General features: G+C 45.0%; 1 protein-coding gene across 1 annotated transcript in view; it reads right to left on the reverse strand.

Annotated features, from left to right (window-relative positions):
• The window catches only part of LOC311107280 (oxysterol-binding protein-related protein 10-like), a 95,048-nt gene that overhangs the window by 29,047 nt on the left and 41,513 nt on the right, over positions 1-24,488 (reverse strand). Inside the window, exon 7 of the mRNA XM_084149760.1 lies at positions 19,538-19,659. Within this exon, the coding sequence (XP_084005886.1) occupies positions 19,538-19,659 (122 nt within the window). The remainder of the gene's footprint in view (positions 1-19,537; positions 19,660-24,488) is intronic.

Here is a 24,488-nt window from a genome sequence, read left to right on the forward strand (position 1 = left end):
TCTCACTCTCTCTCTCGCGCTCCTCTCTCTCTCTCCTCTCTCTCTGATTCTTTCCAACTCTCCCAGAAGAAGGTAGACAGGGGAGTGTGTGTTGCAGGGTTAGGGTGACAGCCATGCACTCAGCCCAGCTCTCTCTCTCTCTCTCTGTCCCTCTCTCTCTTACAGTAGGTCTCTATATAACAACCTTACAGTAGGTCTCTATATAACAACCTTACAGTAGGTCTCTATATAACAACCTTACAGTAGGTCTCTATATAACAACCTTACAGTAGGTCTCTTACAGTAGGTCTCTATATAACAACCTTACAGCTATATTATTAACTTTCAGTATAACTATTTGAGTTATTAAAGGTTTCTCTCTATGCAGAAACAGATGAGTTCTGTTCAGGGAGATAGTTCCATACCAGCTCATCAGAAACAGATGAGTTCTGTTCAGGAGATAGTTCAATACCAGCTTATCAGAGAGATGACGCCTGGAGATCTACTGTACATCTGTGAGCTACAGAGAGATGTAGAAATAGAGATCCTACTGTTACTGTCATCATCACTTCCTGGAATAACATATAAACACAGCTGCATCCCAAATGGAACCATATTCCCTATAAAGTGCACTACTTTTAACCAAGGTCCATAAGGCTCTGGTCAAAAGTAGTGCACTATGTAGGGAATAGGGTACCATTTGATACACAGCCCCACTCTCACTCAGCAGCTCTGAGACACAAACTTTCCCTCTGAGTCTGAACACACAGGCTTCAGACAGAACAGAGAGAGAGGGGAGCGCTCTCCCCAAACTAAAATGATCCAGCTGCCAAAAAGTCAACAATAACAGCACTATCTAGAATAATAATCAAGACAACCATAACAGAACAGGCAAACACACACTCATTATGAGACCAGGAGTGGAGAAGAGTCCACAGTCTGTCTATAACAAGTAAAGTTTCCAAGAGCAACAAAACTCTCTCTCTCTCTCTCTCTCTCTCTCTCTTCTCTCTCTCTCTCTCTCTCTCTCTCTCTCTCTCTCTCTCTCTCTCTCTCTCTCTCTCTCTCTCTCTCTCTCTCTCTCTCTCTCTCTCTCTCTCTCTCTCTCTCTCTCTCTCTCCTCTCTCTCTCTCTCTCTCTCTCTCTCTCTCTCTCTCTCTCTCTCTCTCTCTCTCTCTCTCTCTCTCTCTCTCTCTCTCTCTCTCTCTCTCTCTCTCTCTCTCTCTCTCTCTCTTCTGTGTCCGGGTTAAGGAAGCAGATAAGCTCTGTAGCAGCCGTTAGTCTATATGTTCCCACCCTGTCCACCCTCTCTCTCTCTCCTCCCACTCAGACTCACGTTGCTGGGCTGACATGCAACCGGCGGTGCCTTGCTCTGGGTCTTGCCGAATTTCCACATATCCACCATCCAGAGAGAGAGAGAGAGAGAGAAAGAAAAAGAAATTCCCAGAAGAGCAGAAACGCCTGACTAGCGTCTCAGTGGTATGTTACAACTGAAGACCAGGAGAGAGGGGAGGAGTGAGGGAGGGAGGAGAGAAGGAGAGGAGGGTGAGACATTGTTCACAGGAGGTGGGGATTGAGAGAGAGAACGTGTGATAGATAAAAGAAGGAGAGAAAGACAGAAATAGAGAGAGATAGAGAAAGCAGCGGTGCAGGGATGGCTGCTGCCTGATACACGTCTAATGGAGAGATTACTAGTGATGCTGACAATCCCTCTATAGGCTCCTCCCTTCATCAATCCTTCCCTCCGCTCCTCCCTTCATCCATCCCTCCCTCCCCCCTCTCTTCATCCCTCCCTCTATCCCTTTGTCCCTTCCTCTCTCTCAGCCACACCCACTCCATCATGTCCCTGCCTCTTTCCTAAGTCCCTTCCTACTTTCCTCTCCTCCATCCCTCCATCCCCCTCTCCCGTGATGATGAGATGGAACAGGCCAGTTTACCAGTATGTGGGCTACTATGCAGCTGCAGCTCAGAGCTCTCCCTCTCTCCCTCTTTCTACCATTACTCTCTTTCACTCTATCCATCTGTGATGACACCTTTACTCACTACATGTCCATAGCTCACATTCACTATATCCAAATATCAATTGTTCTCAAAGACTTACCTGGCACAGATTCAATAACATAAGTGTTTCTCTGTCTCTCAGGGCTTCTCTACAACAACAAACTCAGAACTTGACTTCCTCCCCTTTAAGGGTTAATAGGTTAATGTAGAAGATATGTGGGGCGATGGGGTGAGTGAAGGAGAAAGGATTAGAAGGGTAAAAGGTTCACCGATCTTTAAACTTCAAAGACTGAGAAGACATCTTCACACACACCACTGGACACCCCGTGGTCACTGCCTGTCCGAATTCATACTCATCGTAGGTACAATAGGTGTGTGTATGTGTCTCGTGACCTGTCTTTATCCTCAGGTTGGGGGGAGGGAGGGAGGGAAGGAGGGAGGGAGCCTTCCCAGGTCTCTCCTCCACCCGTTACGGGGTCTGAGCCGCCGAAGCCTCCCACTACTAGCTCTGACCAATTGAAAACCCTAGTCATTGGCGACTCCATTACCCGCAATATTAGACTTTAAAATAATCATTCAGCGATCGTACATTGTTTACCAGGGGGCAGGGCTACCGACGTAAAGGCTAATCTGAAGATGGTGCTGGTGTCACGGACGTTGAAGGACGGGTCAGACCAAGGCGTAGCGTGAAATGCTGCCGTACGGTACTGGTGAGGTGCACTGGTGACACAGTGCGTAGAACCGGAACAGGATATACTGGACCTTGGAGGCGTACTGGAGGTCTGGAGTGTACAGCTGGCACAACCCGTCCTGGCTAGATGCCCACTTTCGCACGGCAAGTGCGGGGTGCTGACACAGGACGCACTGGGCTGTGAATGCGCACTGGCGACACAGTGCGTAGGACGGGCGCAGGATATACTGGACCGTGGAGGCGCACTGGAGACCAAGAGCGTTGAGCCGGCATAACCCGTCCTGGCTGGATGCCCACTTTCGCACGACACGTGCGGGGCGCTGGCACAGAACGCACTGGGCTGTGCATGCGCACTGGCGATACAGTGCGTATCTCCGCATACATGGGTTCCTCAATTAACCCACACTCCTTATGTTGCCTGACCAGCTCCTCTCTCCGTGCATCAACTTCCTCCTTCTCCCTACGAGCCTCCTGCAGTGCCTCCTCTTGAATGGAGCTCTCCCGCTCTATTCTCGCTATCAGCCCCCGTAATGTGGTGGCCTCCTCTCTTACCCTGCAGATTCGATCCTTCTCTCTCTCTCGGCAATCCTCCTCCAGTGAGGACTCCTCCGGGAGCCCCCACGAGTTAGGGAACAGAAACTCATCGTCGTCGTCATCCTCCGACTCCTCAGTATAAAACTGTTCCCACTCTTGTTCCCATGGTCGTAGGGACTCAACCTGGAAACCCACCGGGTGCAGTGGTCGGGGCTCTTCTCTCTCGCTCCCCGACCACCCCTTTAGCCCCCCCCCCAAAATGTTATTGGGGCTTCCTCCTCGGCCGGCGCCTTCTGTGTTGCTGTTGCTCCTCTCCTGCCTGGGCATCTACCTTCGCCCAGGGTCCTTTCCCCGCAAATTTCTCCTCCCAAGACCAAATCTTCCCCACCTGTGTCCAGGGTGTTTGCTCCTGGGCATGCTGCTTGGTCCGTGTTTGGTGGGATCTTCTGTCAGGAACGTTGAAGGCCGGGTCAGACCAAGGCGCAGCGTGAAATGCATACATGTTTATTATAACGATAAACACACGAACAAAACAACGTAACGTGAAGTCCTCAGGCTAAACACAATACAAGCCTATCCGGAACAAGATCCCACAACTAATGATAACAAACAGGCTACTAAAGTATGATCCCCAATCAGAGACAACGAGCGACAGCTGCCTCTGATTGGGAATCACACCCGGCCAAACATAGAAACACAAAACCTAGAATGAGAACATAGAAATAATAACATAGATCTCCACACCTGACTCAACATACAAGAGTCCCATAAGTCAGGGCGTGACAGCTGGCTGAGGCAAAAATTGGCGAGTGTAGATGGTACGTCTTATCTATCAACATAGACAGGGCTCTAACTCCTCTAGCGCCACAATGAGATAGGGTGCAGGCCAGGCAGCAGGCTGTTAGCCGGCCTGCCAGCTTTGTGGAGTCTGCCACTAGCACAGTCAGTGTAGTCAGCTCAGTTTTCCCCATTGAGACCGTGTCTGTGCCTCGATCTATGTCGGGCAAAACTAAACATGGCGGTGTTTGCCTTAGCAATCTCACTGGAATAAAGACCTCCTCCATTCCTGTCATTATTGAAAGAGATTGTGATAATATCTCACATCTCAAAATAGGACTACTTAATGTTAGATCCCTCACTTCCAAGGCAGTCATAGTCAATGAACTAATCACTGATCATAAACTTGTGATAACGCCTGACTGAAACATGGCTCAAGCCTGACAAATGTATTGCATTAAATGAGGCCTCTCCTCCTGGTTACACTAGTGACCATATCCCCCGTGGATCCCACAAAGGCAGAGGTGGTGCTAACATTCATGAATACACATTTCAATAAAAATAAAATAAATAAAAGATTACGTTTTAGTCTTTTGAGCTTCTAGTTATGAAATCTATGCAGCTTATGCAATCATGTTTTCCCTACTATTTACAGGCCTCCTGGGCCGTATACAGCGTTCCTCACTGAGTTCCCTGAATTCTTATTGGACCTCGTAGTCATGGCAGATAATATTATTATTTTTGGTGACTTCAATATTCACATGGAGAAGTCCACAAACCCACTCCAAAAGGCTTTCTGAGTCATAATCGACTCAGTGGGTTTGGTCCATCATGTCTTGGGACCTATGCATTTACACAATCATACCCTTGATCTACTTTTGTCCCGTGGAATAGACATTGTGGATCTAAATGTTTTTCTTCATAATCCTGGACTATCGGAACACCATCTTATTACATTTGCAATCGCAACAAATAATTAGCTTGGACCCCAACCAAGGATTATCAAGAGCCGTGCTATAAATTCTCAGACAGATTCCTAGATGCCCTTCCAGACTCCCTCCACCTACCCAAGGACATCGGAGTACAAAAATCAGTTAACCACCTAACTGAGGATCTAAACGTAACTTTGCGTAATACCCTAGATGCAGTCGCACCGCTAAAAACAAAAAACATTTGTCACAAGAACATATATACAGAAAATACCAGAGCCCTGAAGCAAGCTTCCAGAAAATTGGAACGGAAATGGCACTCCACCAAACTGGAAGTCTTCCAACTAGCTTGGAAAGACAGTACCGTGCAATATCGAAAAGCCCTCAGCTACTGCTCGATCAGCCTACTTTTCCAACCTGATTGAGGAGAATTTAAAAAATCCAACATTTATTTTTGATACTGTCGCAAAGCTAACTAAGTGAGGATGGCCTTCACTTCAGCAGTGATGAATTAATGAACTTCTTCGACGAAAAGATCATGATCTTTAGGAAGCAAATTACAGACTGCTCTTTGAATATGCGTATTTCTCCAAAACTCAGTTGTCCTGAGTCTGCACAGAACTGCCAGGACCTCGGATCTATGAAGACACTCAGGTTTTTAATCCTGTTTCTCTCGACACATTCACGACAATAGTACCAGTAATAAAGCCTCTCCTGAAAAAGACAAACCTTGACCAAGATTATTTTTTTTACAATCAGCCTACCTTGTTGGCCCTGTCCGCGGGTATCGTCGGATGTGGCCACAGTGTCCCCCGACCCACCCCTGTCTCAGTCTCCAGTATCTATGCTGCAATAGTCTATGTGCCGGGGGGCTAAGGTCAGTCTGTTCTATCTGGTGAAATTCTCCTGTCTTATCTGGTGTCCTATGTGATCTTAAATATGCTCCCTCTAATTCTCCCATCTCTCTCTCTCCCTCTCCCCCCCCCCCCCCTCCCCCGGAGGACCTGAGCCCTAGGACCATGCCTCAGGACTACCTGGCCTGATGACTCTTGGCTGTCCCCAGTCCACCTGGTCGTGCTGCTGATCCAGTTTCTGCTGTTCTGCCTGTAGCTATGGAACCCTGACCTGTTCAACGGACGTGCTACCTTATCCCGGACCTGCTGTTTCGACCCTCTCCCTCCCTCTCCCTCTCTCTACCACACCTGCTGTCTCGACCTCCGAATCACGGCTATGAAATGCCAACTGACATTTACTCCTGAGGTGCTGACCTGTTGCACCCTCTACAACCACTGTGATTATTATTTGACCCTGCTGGTAATCTATGAACGTTTGAACATCTTGAAGAATGATCTGGCCTTAACGGGAAGAGGACTGGCCACCCCTCAGAGCCTGGTCCCTCTCTAGGTTTCTTCCTAGGTTCATGGCTTTCTAGGGAGATTTTCCTACCCAACGTGCTTCCATATCATAAGAGTAGGGCTGTTAACCCCGGTGTACTGGCTAAATTGCCAATCTGGACCTCATACCATTATGGCCACCTAATCAACCCCAGCTTCCAATTGGCTCATTCATTTAACTATTCCCCAGGTCATTGCTGTAAATGAGAATGTGTTCTCAGTCAACTTACCTGGTAAAATAAGGGTAAAAAATTATGAAAATAAATTAAAATAAATACATCTGTATTGCTTGCTCGTTGGGGTTTTAGGCTGTGTTTCTGTATAATCACTTTGTGACATCTGCTGATGTAAGAAAAATATATATTTTATGTAATTGATTAATTGACTGATAAAGGGAAGCACAGATGACCTCGGGGAGAATGGACTGATAAAGGACAGCACAGATGACCTCAGGGGGGAGAATGGACTGATAAAGAACAGTACAGATGACCTCAGGGAGAATGGACTGATAAAGGACAGTGCAGATGACCTCAGGGAGAATGGAATGATAAAGGACAGTGCAGATGACCTCAGGGAGAATGGACTGATAAAGGACAGTGCAGATGACCTCAGGGAGAATGGACTGATAAAGGACAGTGCAGATGACCTCAGGGAGAATGGACTGATAAAGGACAGATGATCCGAGGCAGTTAGAAATAAGTATAGAGATTCCCAGGAGAGATATACAGGACTATCAGGACTATTTCCAGGAGAGAGAGACAGGACTATCATGACTATTACCAGGAGAGAGAGAGATAGAGATAGAGATAGAGATAGTGAAAAGGGGAGAGATAGAGATAGAGATAGAGATAGAGATAGTGATAGAGATAGAGATAGTGATAGTCGTAGAGATAGTGATAGAGAGAGATAGTGATACAGATAGTGATAGTGAAAAGGGAAGAGATAGAGGTACAGATAGTGAAAAGGGGAGAGATAGAGATAGAGATTGTGATAGAGAAAGTGATAGTGATAGAGATAGAGATAGATATAGCGATAAAGATAGTGATAGAGATAGAGATAGAGATAGTGATAGAGATAGAGATAGTGATAGAGATAGTGATACAGATCGTGATAGAGATAGAGATAGTGATAGAGGTAGAGATAGTGATAGAGGTAGAGATAGTGAAAAGGGGAGAGATAGAGATAGTGATAGAGATAGAGATAGTGTGAGATAGAGATAGTGATAGTGATAGCGATAGTGATAGTGATAGAGATAGAGATAGAGATAGTGATAGTGATAGTGATAGAGATAGTGATAGAGATATAGATAGTGATAGAGATATAAATAGTGAAAAGGGGAGAGATAGAGATAGTGATAGAGATAGATATAGTGATAGAGATATAGATAGTGATAGAGGTAGAGATAGTTAAAAGGGGAGAGATAGAGATAGTGATAGAGATAGTGATAGTGATAGTGATAGTGACAGAGATAGAGATAGAGAAAGTGATAGAGATAGAGCGAATCCATATAAATTGTCAGCAGAAGAAAGCTATATTGAGCGGTATGTGTCATATCAGGTGAATGTAGACAGTAGTAGTATTTGGTTTCCCTGTGCCATGACTGTAAGTCCAAGTTGTTTACAGTATGTGAGATGACAAGTGTTTCCATTTTTGCACCCTCATACAGAGATCAGCATTCGGTTTTTCACAGTCCACTTCACATCACATTTACACTATTGACAAAACAGAGATAGGGGTAGTGGAGAGGAGAGGAGAGGAGAGGAGAGGGGAAGGGAGGGGAGGAGAGGAGAGGAGGGGGAGGAGAGAAAAGGAGGAGAGAGGAGAGGAGGAGAGAGGAAGGAGTTTTTCCTAGCCACTGTGCTTCTACATCTGCATTGCTTGCTGTTTGGGGTTTTAGGCTGGGTTTCTGTATAGCACTTTGTGACATCTGCTGATGTAAAATGGGCTTTATAAATACATTTGATTGATTGATTGATTGAGTACATTATTTTTATAAGAAGCAATGCCACCATCATGACTAAGGTGGGCTGTAAGAGTGTGTTTAATAAGAATGCTTACGCAGAAAGAAGCAGAATATTTTCCACTGTATATATTTTACTGAATATTAACGATATGACAGATGCTTGTTCTTGCCTTCTTCTCCTTTATGTGGATGACTCTACACTTCTGGTGTCTCACAAAAGTAAAACTGTTGGAGAGCATACTTAGCACAGAGCTTACTAACATTAGCAAATGGCTTGGAGATAATAAGCTATCTCTGCACTTAGGTAAAACTGAGGCAATTCTTTTTGGATCCAGACCTAAATTGAGTAGGTCCTCTGAAATCAGAGTGGAGTTAGGGGGTGAGGTGCTGACTACAAAAGCCTCTGTTAGCTACCTGGGATGCATCCTTGATGGAAGCTTGGGAGGTGTGAGCATGGCCACTAAAGTGCTAGGGAAGGTTAATGCCAGTACGTTTTTGGCTAGAAAGTCCAAGCTGCTTGATAAGGACTCCATGAAAGTGCTAGCCACTGCCCTCATTCAATGCCATTTTGACTATGCTAGTACTTCCTGGTTTGGGGGCTTATCTAAGCTTATGAAGGGGAAGCTCCAGATTGTTTCAAGAGTCCCAGACTTTATTGTGTGTTATCCTCCATGATTTTACTCATGTGCATGTATGGCTTTTCAAGTTTTATGTGTGCTTGTTTTTTAAATGGTTGAATTACTAAACTAAACTAAGATTCCAAACACTCCATCACACAGGGGTTCCATGGACCCCACACTGCTAGCTGTATCTTTAGCATCAGCTATCTGTAGTATTAAAACACACTGCTAGCTGTATCTTTAGCATCAGCTATCTGTAGTATTAAAACACACTGCTAGCTGTATCTTTAGCATCAGCTATCTGTAGTATTACAACACACTGCTAGCTGTATCTTTAGCATCAGCTATCTGTAGTATTAAAACACACTGCTAGCTGTATCTTTATCAGCTATCTGTAGTATTACAACACACTGCTAGCTGTAGTAACATCTATATCTAATATTACAACACAAGTCATGGTGGCTGGACATAAAAAAAAGGATATAGATGGGGAGAAACAGAGAAACAGAGAGAAAAGGAAACAGAAAGGGAGAGCCAGATCGAGATTGAAAAAGAGAGCCAGAGAGAGAGCCAGAGAGAGAGCCAGAGAGAGAGAGCCAGAGAGAGAGAGCAAAAGAGAGAGGCCATAGAGAGAGGAAAGAGAGAGAGAGAGAGAGCGAGAGAGAGAGAGAGAGAGAGAGAGAACCCCAGAGAGTCCCTCTATCCTGACATAGTTGTCACACTCCAGTAACTCGTACATCAAACATCTGGAACACTGCTGACATGCCACACGCACACACAAACACACACACTCAGACACGCACACACACCCCAGCTAGCACATAACGTTCTGAGAACCATATGTTTCTTAGAGATTGGTAAGAGCATGGTTGTCCTATGGTTATTTTGCCTACAACCTTCCCACAACGTTCTGGGAATGCTGCAGGATAGCTGCTTAGATTTGGAACATTCTCAGCACATTTAAGGAACTTCACAAAATAACGTTATTTTCTTGGGGTGTCATTACGTTAACAGAATGTTTCCCTAAAAGGTCAAACATGGTTACATTTAATTTAATTTTTGGTGATGTTCCAGAACGTTCTCCAACTGGTTGACATTGGGAAAAATCTCAAATAGTTCAGAGAACGTGAGAAACAACGTTCTCCTGTGAGAATTTCTAAACTTTTTTACCAGGTTTCCTTGTGGTTCTATTTAAAGTTATGTTCTCAAATTTTCTCGAGAACGTTAAGAAATAACGTTCTTCTGTGGGAATATCAGTACTTCAGCATAACGTTTACTGCATGGTTTCCTCATGGTTTTATTTAAAGTCATGTTCTCAGAACATTAAGCAACTTTTTAAATTGAAAAACATATACATTCCATTCTCAGCGGCAACAAAACTCTCTCTATCCTCTATCTTGTTAAGTGTGTGATCTTAATGAGTGCTTGTTTCCTTTGAAATGGGGTCTGTTAGAATAGACTAAAATGAACAGCTTTGTATGAGTAAAACAAACATGGCATGCTAGCTCCATCCTGTTGGCGCAGTGGACTAATTCCATGGATAGAGAACAGAAGAGCATAGGTTTGAATCTCACTATTGCCGTGCCAGAATAAACAAAGAAATGTGTTTGCATGATTCATGCCTAAGCAAATACATTTCCATGTGTCCGATCTGTGCTTGGAGCTCAAAACAGTTAACCCAAACTAAGCTAGTGGTGTTATTTAAAGTCTTATTCAAACATTGAGTGAACGTTTTAAGGAAGTTATTAAAAAACCTCCAAATAACCTATAATTTCCGTTCTCAAAACATTAATATAACTTCCAGGAAAACTTTTCAGGGAACCATAGTAAACTGTTTTCAGAACCTCCCTGTAACCTAAATATGTACGTTCCCAGAACAGGTGAATTGTTCACTTCGGTTCTCAGAACGTTTAAAAAAATGTTCTGTTTTACCGGTCAGGAAATGTATGACTTCGTTCCCCGAACCAATGGGAAACCAAAAACGTATGTTCCCACAACTTTAAAAGGAACCAAATGTTCCTCTGTAGCTCAATTGGTAGAGCATGGCGCTTGTAACGCCAGGGTAGTGGGTTCGATCCCCGGGACCACCCATACGTAAAAATGTATGCACACATGACTGTAAGTCGCTTTGGATAAAAGCGTCTGCTAAATGGCATATTATTATTATAGCTGGGAGTCTCTCTCTTTCTATCTATCTATCTCTCTCTCGCTCTCTCTCTCTCTCCCCAATTTCAATTTAAGGGGCTTCATTGGCATGGGAAACATATGTTTGCATTGCCAAAGCAAGTGAAATAGATAATAAACAAAAGTTTAAAAAAAAAAAATTTGAACAGCAAACATTACACTCACAAAAGTTCCAAAAGAATAAAGACATTTCAAATGTCATATTTCTATATACAGTGTTGTTTTAACGATGTGCAAATAGTTAACGTCTCTCTCTCTTTTCACTTCTTCACTCATTTGGATGCTGAAAAGGCAGTGTTTTCTGTTAGAATCTGTCAAACCCATCCTGTAGGAATAGAAAAAAGAATCCCTATACCCACCAGGACACAACACTGTCCTGTCTAACATATCAGGGAACTGACCTGTCAGGGTCTCAGCATATCACCAGTAACTAGCCTGTTATTACCAGTAACTAGCCCGTTATTACCAGTAACTAGCCAGTTATCACCAGTAACTAGCCCGTTATTACCAGTAACTAGTCAGTCATTAGACTGAGTGGCAGCCCACGGGGTAGAAGTGAGCTACCTATTCAATTATATGAATTGATGTATTGTGCATGTAGCCCAATACATAAATTAAGGAGAAAATAGGTGACATATTCAGAGACATTTCAGAGATCTCTATCATGTATCTCTATCATCTCTATCATGTACATTGATGACAGATGTTGCATGTGAATAAAGTGTGTCTGTAGTTTTGGCTAAACAGATATCTTCAATGGCTTGCTACCATCTATGTAGGTAAAACATCAAACTATTCAACCCTCTCCTGTTGAATAATAAGAACAGCGAAACAAGATGTTGTTGTTTTGGTGCCGTGCCATTCACTTAATTTATGAGAGTAACTTTAGTCTCTTCTAAGTGAAACTTAGAGATTGAATGGTGGGAAGAGTCTGGATAAGGACTGTGGGAGAATCTCAATAGCATTTCCTTGATTCCTCACGTCCCCTCTCCTCGCCTTCTTCTCAAAACCAATTGGTCCCGCCCCTATGACCTTCTCATCCAATGGGTGAGGACGTGAGGAATCAAGGAAATGCAATTGAGATGTTTTATTTCTCTCTGTCTGTACCCCCTCTACTGTCAGTACAGAGTAGTGCAGGACAGGACAGGTAAAGAGGTTAGAAGACCACACAGAGCGCTGTGATGCAGACACAATGGGTCATTACTCACCACATAAGCCAAGACGCACGTACCTACACACACACACACACACACACACATACATACACACACACACACACACACACACACACACACACACACACACACTGGCATGCGCACGCGCGCGCACACATGCACACACGCACACACACACACAGGCTTACAGACCCTTTCTTCTTGCCCTGCTGTACAGTGAGGAGCTGGTTTGGCTGCTAGCCAAACTGTTATTTATGGTTTCTCTAATGGCAGCACTGTTTTACACCGCCTGTTACTGTTCCTATAGTGTACCACACAGTCAGAAACAACTGGTTTCTCTAATGGCAGTACTGTTTTACACCGCCTGTTACTGTTCCTGTAGTGTACTACACAGTCAGAAACCACTGGTTTCTCTAATGGCAGTATTGTTTTACACCGCCTGTTACTGTTCCTATAGTGTACTACACAGTCAGAAACCACTAGTTTCTCTAATGGCAGTACTGTTTTACACCGCCTGTTACTGTTCCTGTAGTGTACTACACAGTCAGAAACCACTGGTTCCTCTAATAGCAGTACTGTTTTACACTGCCTGTTACTGTTCCTATAGTGTACTACACAGTCAGAAACCACTAGTTTCTCTAATGGCAGTACTGTTTTACACCGCCTGTTACTGTTCCTGTAGTGTACTACACAGTCAGAAACCACTGGTTTCTCTAATAGCAGTACTGTTTTACACCGCCTGTTACTGTTCCTATAGTGTACTACACAGTCAGAAACCACTGGTTTCTCTAATTGCAGTACTGTTTTACACCACCTGTTACTGATACTGTAGTGTAATACACAGTCAGAAACCACTGGTTTCTCTAATAGCAGTACTGTTTTACACCGCCTGTTACTGTTCCTATAGTGTACTACACAGTCAGAAACCACTGGTTTCTCTAATGGCAGTACTGTTTTACACCGCCTGTTACTGTTCCTATAGTGTACTACACAGTCAGAAACCACTAGTTTCTCTAATGGCAGTACTGTTTTACACCGCCTGTTACTGTTCCTATAGTGTACTACACAGTCAGAAACCACTCGTTTCTCTAATGGCAGTACTGTTTTACACCGCCTGTTACTGTTCCTGTAGTGTACTACACAGTCAGAAACCACTGGTTTCTCTAATAGCAGTACTGTTTTACACCGCCTGTTACTGTTCCTATAGTGTACTACACAGTCAGAAACCACTGGTTTCTCTAATAGCAGTACTGTTTTACACCGCCTGTTACTGTTCCTATAGTGTACTACACAGTCAGAAACCACTAGTTTCTCTAATGGCAGTACTGTTTTACACCGCCTGTTACTGTTCCTGTAGTGTACTACACAGTCAGAAACCACTGGTTTCTCTAATGGCAGTACTGTTTTACACCGCCTGTTACTGTTCCTATAGTGTACTACACAGTCAGAAACCACTAGTTTCTCTAATGGCAGTACTGTTTTACACCGCCTGTTACTGTTCCTGTAGTGTACTACACAGTCAGAAACCACTGGTTCCTCTAATAGCAGTACTGTTTTACACTGCCTGTTACTGTTCCTATAGTGTACTACACAGTCAGAAACCACTAGTTTCTCTAATGGCAGTACTGTTTTACACCGCCTGTTACTGTTCCTGTAGTGTACTACACAGTCAGAAACCACTAGTTTCTCTAATGGCAGTACTGTTTTACACCGCCTGTTACTGTTCCTATAGTGCACTACACAGTCAGAAACCACTCGTTTCTCTAATGGCAGTACTGTTTTACACCGCCTGTTACTGTTCCTGTAGTGTACTACACAGTCAGAAACCACTAGTTTCTCTAATGGCAGTACTGTTTTACACCGCCTGTTACTGTTCCTATAGTGTACTACACAGTCAGAAACCACTCGTTTCTCTAATGGCAGTACTGTTTTACACCGCCTGTTACTGTTCCTGTAGTGTACTACACAGTCAGAAACCACTGGTTTCTCTAATAGCAGTACTGTTTTACACCGCCTGTTACTGTTCCTATAGTGTACTACACAGTCAGAAACCACTGGTTTCTCTAATTGCAGTACTGTTTTACACCACCTGTTACTGATACTGTAGTGTAATACACAGTCAGAAACCACTGGTTTCTCTAATAGCAGTACTGTTTTACACCGCCTGTTACTGTTCCTATAGTGTACTACACAGTCAGAAACTACTGGTTTCTCTAATAGCAGTACTGTTTTACACCGCCTGTTACTGTTCCTATAGTGTACTACACAGTCAGAAACCACTGGTTTCTCTAATAGCAGTACTGTTTTACACCGCTTGTTACTGTTCCTATAGTGTACTACACAGTCAGAAACCACTGGTTTCTCTAATGGCAGTACTGTTTTACACCACCTGTTACTGTTACTGTAGTGTAATACACAGTCAGAAACCACTGGTTTCTCTAATAGCAGTACTGTTTTACACCGCCTGTTACTGTTCCTGTAGTGTCCTACACAGTCAGAAACCACTGGGCCACAGAGAGAGATGGCACACAAACACAAACAAGGCATAGCTAATCAACTCTTTAGTTTCCTTGACGTAGGTTGAAAGTACAGTGCTTAATGTACATCAATCAATAAAATTTATTTATAGAGCCCTTTTTACAACAGCAGTTGTCACAAAGTTCTGATACGGAAACCCAGACTAAATCAGTCTGTAATGAATTATGAACTGTATAGTTAGAGGTCAGAGAATAACTGTTTTGGTACATGACTGGTTAATCACCTCTTTACATAATCTCAGCAGCCCAGTCCCATTTGGTCTGTCCACGAGAGACTACCCTTATCACCGCCATGTAACAGCGGTACAGTATTTCTCATGACATTAGACGTCTGTGCTCTATACACAACTTGTCTACTTTGAGTCATTGTAGGTGAATGAGGTCATGTCTTCAAAGATAGATGGAAATGCCAAGTTCAACTATAGGAATTCCATTATTATTCCCATCCTGAAGGAGGGAGGGGTCAGGGTCAGGGGATGATATATAATAGCGATCCCAGTCCCAGTGACGTTATGAAATCTGAAATCTAATGTTTGCGTGTCAGTGTTGAAGGAGTCGTGCCTGAGGGTTGGAGCATTTCTCCCTGCGTCACACAGAACAGAAGAAAAGACTATCACCCCTATCATGGCATGGCAACGTGCACGAGGCACAAGGCAGTTAGGGCCCACGTGCACTAGGCCGGGCCGGGCCTGCATGTCTCATGGGTCCCACTCCTCCGATGCACAGCTTGACAAAGGCTGCCTGCATGCGAGAAGGGTAGTTGTGTGGAAGAAAATGTTTTTAACCTAATATCCTGCAATTCAACACATTTTGCCCTGACTTATGTCATGTTAATATGATTTCTGAGTGATTTACAAAATCAATAGGGGCCTCCCGGTCCGTAATTCGGCCATGATTACTACAAGTTTAGATAGCTGGCTAGACTAATTTACCAATCTATAAAGTGTTAGCTGACATGGGCTAATTGAGTGACTGTCAGTGATTGACATAACAAGAGAAAAACTGCTGATGTACAACCACATTTAGAAATTGCACCTTGTGTATTCTACTATTCTAACTCTCAACAGTAAGTTGAGACCCCGACTGAGTTCCTAAAATTTTAATTTACATTTACATCATTTAGCAGACGCTCTTATCCAGAGTGACTTACAAATTGGTGCATTCAACTTATGATAGCAAGTGGGACAAAAACTTTTTTTCTTCATTTTTTTATGGCGGGGGGGGGGGGGGGGGGGGGGTAGAAGGATTACTTTATACTATTCCAGGTATTCTTTAAAGAGGTAGGGTTTCAAGTGTCTCCGGAAGGTGGTCAGTGACTCCGCTGTCCTGGCGTCGTGGGGGAGCTTGTTCCACAATTGGGGTGCCAGAGCAGCAAATAGCTTTGACTGGGCTGAGCGGGAACTGTGCTTCTGTAGAGGTAGGGGAGCTAGCAGGCCAGAGGTGGATGAACGTAGTGCCCTCGTTCGGGTGTAGGGTCTGATCAGAGCCTGAAGGTAAGGAGGTGCCGTTCCCCTCACAGCTCCGTAGGCAAGCACCATGGTCTTGTAGTAGATGCGAGCTTCAACTGGAAGCCAGTGGAGTGTGCGGAGGAGCGGGGTGACATGAGAGAACTTGGGAAGGTCGAACACCAGACGGGCTGCGGCGTTCTGGATAAGTTGTAGGGGTTTAATGGCACAGGCAGGGAGCCCAGTCAACAGCGAGTTGCAGTAATCCAGACGGGAGATGACAAGTGCCTGGATTAGGACCTGTGCCGCTTTCTGTGTAAGGTAGGGGCGTACTCTGCGAATGTTGTAGAGCATGAACCTGCAGGATCGGGTCACCGCTTTGATGTTAGCGGAGAACGACAGGGTGTTGTCCACAAAAGGGGGGCCAGTTGCCCATCCCTGCCTTACATGCTGACTAGACCGGGCGCGTGCGTCCACATGCGCCATCGCGCTCATGTTGATTTTGTCCCCCCACACCAGACGCGATCAGGACAAGCAGGTTGAAATATCAAAACGAACTCTGAACCAACTATATTAATTTGGGGACAGGTCGAAAAGCATTAAACATTCATGGCAATTTAGCTACCTAGCTTGCTGTTGCTAGCTAATTTGTCCTGGGATATAAACATTGGGTTGTTATTTTACCCTGAAATGCACAAGGTCCTCTACTCCGACAATTAATCCACAGATAAAAGGCTAAACTGAGTTTGTTTCTAGTAATCTCTCCTCCTTCAGTCTTCTTCTTCTTCTTTGGACTTTATATGGCGGTTGGCAAACAACTTTAAGGTGCATTATCACCACCGACTGGAGTGTGGACCTCAGTTGATCTTTCAATCACCCACATGGGTATATACTCCTAAAAACCAATGAGGAGATGGGAGAGGCGGGACTTGCAGCGCATCAAGCATCACAAATAGAACCAAGTTCTATTTTAGCGCCTGGCTACGCAGATGCTCGTTGACACGCGCGAGCAGTTTGGATGCAATGATTGAATAACATGTATGTGTACATTTATTTTGCAACGAGCACGTAACGTGAGCGGTGTGGTCAGCACATTAGGCCATCATGTAATCCCTCCATCCTGCCTGGGTGCACCAAATTGAAGTCTCTTCCTGTACCCTTCTCCCTCCCGTTTACTGTGTTGTAGTGCTGCACATGTGGCTCAGATGCACCACGGCAGGATGTCTTCCCAGAGAGAGAGAGAGAGAGAGAGAGAGAGAGAGAGAGAGAGAGAGAGAGAGAGAGAGAGAGAGAGAGAGAGAGAGAGAGACAGACAGACAGACAGACAGACAGACAGACAGACAGACAGACAGACAGACAGAGTGACAGAGAGAGAGAGTGTGTGTGAGAGAGAGAGAGAGAGAGAGAGAGAGAGACAGAGAGAGAGAGAGAGACAGAGAGAGAGAAAGAGAGAGAAAGAGAGAAAGAGAGAGAGAGAGAGAGAGAGAGAGAGAGAGAGAGAGCACAGACACGTGCTAGATAGATATCCAAAGAGAGAAGGGAAGGGAAAAGCCAGCACAGCAGGCATCAATACTTCACCTGGTCTCCTCCCCTCTGAGGGAGACAATTGATGGGGCTCATTTCAGAGGGGGAGAGAAGCCGTAAGTAGAGGCCCATCAGCATATTTCACTGTCTACATTAGCCCAGCCACAGACACACTGTATAGCTCAGTCACAGCCACAGGCAGGCAGGCGGAGCCAGCGACACTCTATCCCTGAGTCCTGTCTGTCTATGTGAGTCGCCAGGCAGGATGGAGGAAAGGAGAGATGAGGAGAGACAAGGAGAAGCGAGGAGGATGGGGCAGAGCTCTGTATCCTCACAGACCCACTGATGGAGCCTGTGTGATGCTGCTCTGCTGATAATCAGGGCTGAGAGCGGGGTGATTAGTATTTATCTCAGTAGGAGGGGAGAGGAGTGAAGTGTATATAGACTGGTGATTAGTATTTATCTCAGTAGGAGGGGAGAGGAGTGAAGTGTATATAGACTGGTGATTAGTATTTATCTCAGTAGGAGGGGAGAGGAGTGAAGTGTATATAGACTGGTGATTATTCTGAGGTGTACTAATGAGAAGGAAAACAGAGGAACTAATGTATTTGTGGCTCTGGTGTAAAGACAGCTTTGGATAATAACTTAAAAGTAATAAAAAATATGGACAAAAAACATATTGTATTTTCTTTGGAGAAAAATCAGCGAAAGAGAGACCGAGGTTGAGATAGAGAGAGAGAGGGAGCGAGAGAGCGACAAAGAGAGAGAGAGAGATAGAAAGAGGGCGAGGTGCACTGGGAGAGGAGAGAGAGAGAGATAGAAAGAGGGCGAGGTGCACTGGGAGAAGAGAGAGAGAGATAGAAAGAGGGCGAGGTGCACTGGGAGAGGAGAGAGAGAGAGATAGAAAGAGGGCGAGGTGCACTGGGAGAGGAGAGGAAGTTTCAGTCTATGGCATCTTGGATGCACTGACTCACTCTCCCTCCTGAGGGAGCTGGCTTTCATCCATCACACAAAAGAAACATCCAAACTAGTTGGCTTTCACTCCTCAGTCTCCCAGGAGAAACAGAGAAACATTCAAACTAGAACACGGCCAATTAGCACACTTTTCCCTGTAGAATAGAAGTTTGGCAGGAAAACTAGCTCCCTCCCTCTCTCTCCCTCTCCCTCTCCCTCTCCCTCTCCCTCTCCCTCTCTCCCTCTTTCTCCCTCTCTCCCTCTCTCCCTTCCTCCCTCCCTCCCTCCCATAATAATCTCATCATGTAGGCCATACCCACACTGTATCTGAGAGTGTGAGCTGTTGGCTAAAGCTGTCACAGTTAGAGTTCCTTATAAACTGTATAAATTCACAGTTAGAGTTCTATATAAACTGTATAAATTCACAGTTAGAGTTCTATATGAACACAGGTCTATGTCTGAACACAAGTTCTGCTGCCAGTGGAGAACAAAGTTAAATGAACTCAGATTCACACCTCTTGACAGAAAGGGAGGGAAGAGGATATGAGCCAATTCAGAGTTAATTAATAATATGATGCATATATTTTTGGCTGCTGGCTGTGTATGTTATACAGAATGGGACTAAAGTTGGCCAAACTGGTTCCAAGGATGGGCCAGAAATGAAATGGACATAATCCCATCACAATACTGCCAACTCTGACTAACAAATCCAGCCACAAATCAACTATACCTGACAGAACAGCCATACTAGCTACTAGGAAGTCATTAGGTGAGAGAACACAGTACATATTGGTGTTTCTCCCAACACAAAGAGCAGGAGTGTTTCTTACCTCAGAGTTGATGGCCACCTCCTTGTCGACGTGGGCTGGAGAGGGAACATGTGGAACAGGTGTCACTCCTCTATTGTTCACCAGCTTCTCTGAGGGAGGTCTAGGCCATCCTGCAAAGCTGTCTGGAGACAGACAGAACACACTGACCATCAGGAACACGCACTGACCATCAGGAACACACACTGACCATCAGGAACAGACACTGACCATCAGGAACACACACTGACCATCATACTAAACCCTGATGGAATACAGCACAGTAAGTGCAATGCAGACAAGTGCATATGTACTGAGCTGAGGGTGGGAAAGCTGGGCCAGGTCTGAGACATGCAGAATGTCTGTGGAAGTCTGGCTGGACAGTACAGTCTTGGGAGGTAGTATAAAAGGTAGGCAATGATAAGTGAGGTCTTGGGCTGGTTGAATATGGTTCCAGCGAGGTACTATTAGTCAACTGACCTGATGGTCTGGTGGCTGGCTGAATGTGGTTACAGAGAGGTACTATTAGTCAACTGACCTGATGGTCTGGTGGTTGGCTGAATGTGGTTACAGAGAGGTATTATTAGTCAACTGACCTGATGGTCTGGTGGCTGAATGTGGTTACAGAGAAGTATTATTAGTCAAATGACCTGATGGTTTGGTGGCTGAATGTGGTTACAGAGAGATATTATTAGTCAACTGACCTGATGATCTGGTGGCTGAATGTGGTTACAGAGAGGTACTATTAGTCAACTGACCTGATGGTCTGGTGGCTGGCTGAATGTGGTTACAGAGAGGTACTATTAGTCAACTGACCTGATGGTCTGGTCTGGTGGCTGGTTGAATGTGGTTACAGAGGTACTATTAGTCAACTGACCTGATGGTCTGGTCTGGTGGCTGAATGTGGTTACAGAGAGGTACTATTAGTCAACTGACCTGATGGTCTGGTGGCTGGCTGTGGTTACAGAGAGGTACTATTAGTCAACTGACCTGATGGTCTGGTGGCTGGCTGAATGTGGTTACAGAGAGGTACTATTAGTCAACTGACCTGATGGTCTGGTGGCTGGCTGAATGTGGTTACAGAGAGGTATTATTAGTCAACTGACCTGATGGTCTGGTGGCTGGTTGAATGTGGTTACAGAGAGGTACAATTAGTCAACTGACCTGATGGTCTGGTGGCTGAATGTGGTTACAGAGAGGTATTGTTAGTCAACTGACTTGATGGTCTGGTGGCTGAATGTGGTTACAGAGAGGTACTATTAGTCAACTGACCTGATGGTCTGGTCTGGTCGCTGAATGTGGTTACAGAGAGGTACTATTAGTCAACTGACCTGATGGTCTGGTCTGGTGGCTGAATGTGGTTACAGAGAGGTACTATTAGTCAACTGACCTGATGGTCTGGTGGCTGGCTGAATGTGGTTACAGAGAGGTACTATTAGTCAACTGACCTGATGGTCTGGTGGCTGGCTGTGGTTACAGAGAGGTACTATTAGTCAACTGACCTGATGGTCTGGTGGCTGGCTGAATGTGGTTACAGATAGGTACTATTAGTCAACTGACCTGATGGTCTGGTGGCTGGCTGAATGTGGTTACAGAGAGGTACTATTAGTCAACTGACCTGATGGTCTGGTGGCTGGCTGAATGTGGTTACTAGAGGTATTATTAGACAACTGACCTGATGGTCTGGTGGCTGGTTGAATGTGGTTACAGAGAGGTACTATTAGTCAACTGACCTGATGGTCTGGTGGCTGGCTGAATGTGGTTACAGAGAGGTACTATTAGTCAACTGACCTGATGGTCTGGTGGCTGGCTGATTGTGGTTACAGAGAGGTACTATTAGTCAACTGACCTGATGGTCTGGTGGCTGGTTGAATGTGGTTACAGAGAGGTACTATTAGTCAACTGACCTGATGGTCTGGTGGCTGAATGTGGTTACAGAGAGGTACTATTAGTCAACTGACCTGATGGTATGGTGGTTGGCTGAATGTGGTTACAGAGAGGTACTATTAGTCAACTGACCTGATGGTCTGGTGGCTGGCTGAATGTGGTTACAGAGAGGTACTATTAGTCAACTGACCTGATGGTCTGGTGGCTGGATGAATGTGGTTACAGAGAGGTATTATTAGTCAACTGACCTGATGGTCTGGTGGCTGGTTGAATGTGGTTACAGAGAGGTACTATTAGTCAACTGACCTGATGGTCTGGTGGCTGAATGTGGTTACAGAGAGGTATTGTTAGTCAACTGACTTGATGGTCTGGTGGCTGAATGTGGTTACAGAGAGGTACTATTAGTCAACTGACCTGATGGTCTGGTCTGGTGGCTGAATGTGGTTACAGAGAGGTACTATTAGTCAACTGACCTGATGGTCTGGTGGTTGGCTGAATAGGTTACAGAGAGGTATTATTAGTCAACTAATCTGATGGTCTGGTGGCTGAATGTGGTTACAGAGAGGTATTATTAGTCAACTGACCTGATGGTCTTGTGGCTGAATGTGGTTACAGAGAGGTATTGTTAGTCAACTGACTTGATGGTCTGGTTGCTGAATGTGGTTACAGAGAGGTACTATTAGTCAACTGACCTGATGGTCTGGTCTGGTGGCTGAATGTGGTTACAGAGAGGTACTATTAGTCAACTGACCTGATGGTCTGGTCTGGTGGCTGAATGTGGTTACAGAGAGGTACTATTAGTCAACTGACCTGATGGTCTGGTGGCTGGCTGAATGTGGTTACAGAGAGGTACTATTAGTCAACTGACCTGATGGTCTGGTGGCTGGCTGAATGTGGTTACAGAGAGGTACTATTAGTCAACTGACCTGATGGTCTGGTGGCTGGCTGAATGTGGTTACAGAGAGGTACTATTAGTCAACTGACCTGATGGTCTGGTGGCTGGTTGAATGAGGTTACAGCGAGGTACTATTAGTCAACTGACCTGATGGTCTGGTGGCTGAATGTGGTTACAGAGAGGTATTGTTAGTCAACTGACTTGATGGACTGGTGGCTGAATGTGGTTACAGAGAGGTACTATTAGTCAACTGACCTGATTGTCTGGTCTGGTCGCTGAATGTGGTTACAGAGAGGTACTATTAGTCAACTGACCTGATGGTCTGGTCTGGTGGCTGAATGTGGTTACAGAGAGGTACTATTAGTCAACTGACCTGATGGTCTGGTGGCTGGCTGTGGTTACAGAGAGGTACTATTAGTCAACTGACCTGATGGTCTGGTGGCTGGCTGAATGTGGTTACAGATAGGTACTATTAGTCAACTGACCTGATGGTCTGGTGGCTGGCTGAATGTGGTTACAGAGAGGTACTATTAGTCAACTGACCTGATGGTCTGGTGGCTGGCTGAATGTGGTTACAGAGAGGTACTATTAGTCAACTGACCTGATGGTCTGGTGGCTGGCTGAATGTGGTTACAGAGAGGTACTATTAGTCAACTGACCTGATGGTCTGGTGGCTGGCTGATTGTGGTTACAGAGAGGTACTATTAGTCAACTGACCTGATGGTCTGGTGGCTGGTTGAATGTGGTTACAGAGAGGTACTATTAGTCAACTGACCTGATGGTCTGGTGGCTGAATGTGGTTACAGAGAGGTACTATTAGTCAACTGACCTGATGGTATGGTGGTTGGCTGAATGTGGTTACAGAGAGGTACTATTAGTCAACTGACCTGATGGTCTGGTGGCTGGCTGAATGTGGTTACAGAGAGGTACTATTAGTCAACTGACCTGATGGTCTGGTGGCTGGCTGAATGTGGTTACAGAGAGGTACTATTAGTCAACTGACCTGATGGTCTGGTGGCTGGTTGAATGAGGTTACAGAGAGGTACTATTAGTCAACTGACCTGATGGTCTGGTGGCTGAATGTGGTTACAGAGAGGTATTGTTAGTCAACTGACTTGATGGTCTGGTGGCTGAATGTGGTTACAGAGAGGTACTATTAGTCAACTGACCTGATGGTCTGGTCTGGTCGCTGAATGTGGTTACAGAGAGGTACTATTAGTCAACTGACCTGATGGTCTGGTCTGGTGGCTGAATGTGGTTACAGAGAGGTACTATTAGTCAACTGACCTGATGGTCTGGTGGCTGGCTGAATGTGGTTACAGAGAGGTACTATTAGTCAACTGACCTGATGGTCTGGTGGCTGGCTGAATGTGGTTACAGAGAGGTACTATTAGTCAACTGACCTGATGGTCTGGTGGCTGAATGTGGTTACAGAGAGGTACTATTAGTCAACTGACCTGATGGTCTGGTGGCTGGCTGAATGTGGTTACAGAGAGGTACTATTAGTCAACTGACCTGATGGTCTGGTGGCTGGATGAATGTGGTTACAGAGAGATATTATTAGTCAACTGACCTGATGGTCTGGTGGCTGGTTGAATGTGGTTACAGAGAGGTACTATTAGTCAACTGACCTGATGGTCTGGTGGCTGAATGTGGTTACGGAGAGGTATTGTTAGTCAACTGACTTGATGGTCTGGTGGCTGAATGTGGTTACAGAGAGGTACTATTAGTGAACTGACCTGATGGTCTGGTCTGGTGGCTGAATGTGGTTACAGAGAGGTACTATTAGTCAACTGACCTGATGGTCTGGTGGTTGGCTGAATGTGGTTACAGAGAGGTATTATTAGTCAACTAACCTGATGGTCTTGTGGCTGAATGTGGTTACAGAGAGGTATTGTTAGTCAACTGACTTGATGGTCTGGTTGCTGAATGTGGTTACAGAGAGGTACTATTAGTCAACTGACCTGATGGTCTGGTCTGGTGGCTGAATGTGGTTACAGAGAGGTACTATTAGTCAACTGACCTGATGGTCTGGTCTGGTGGCTGAATGTGGTTACAGAGAGGTACTATTAGTCAACTGACCTGATGGTCTGGTGGCTGGATGAATGTGGTTACAGAGAGATATTATTAGTCAACTGACCTGATGGTCTGGTGGCTGGTTGAATGTGGTTACAGAGAGGTACTATTAGTCAA

This window comes from Coregonus lavaretus (genome assembly GCF_964263955.1).
Source record: "Coregonus lavaretus genome assembly, chromosome: 3".
Classification (NCBI taxonomy): domain Eukaryota; kingdom Metazoa; phylum Chordata; class Actinopteri; order Salmoniformes; family Salmonidae; genus Coregonus; species Coregonus lavaretus.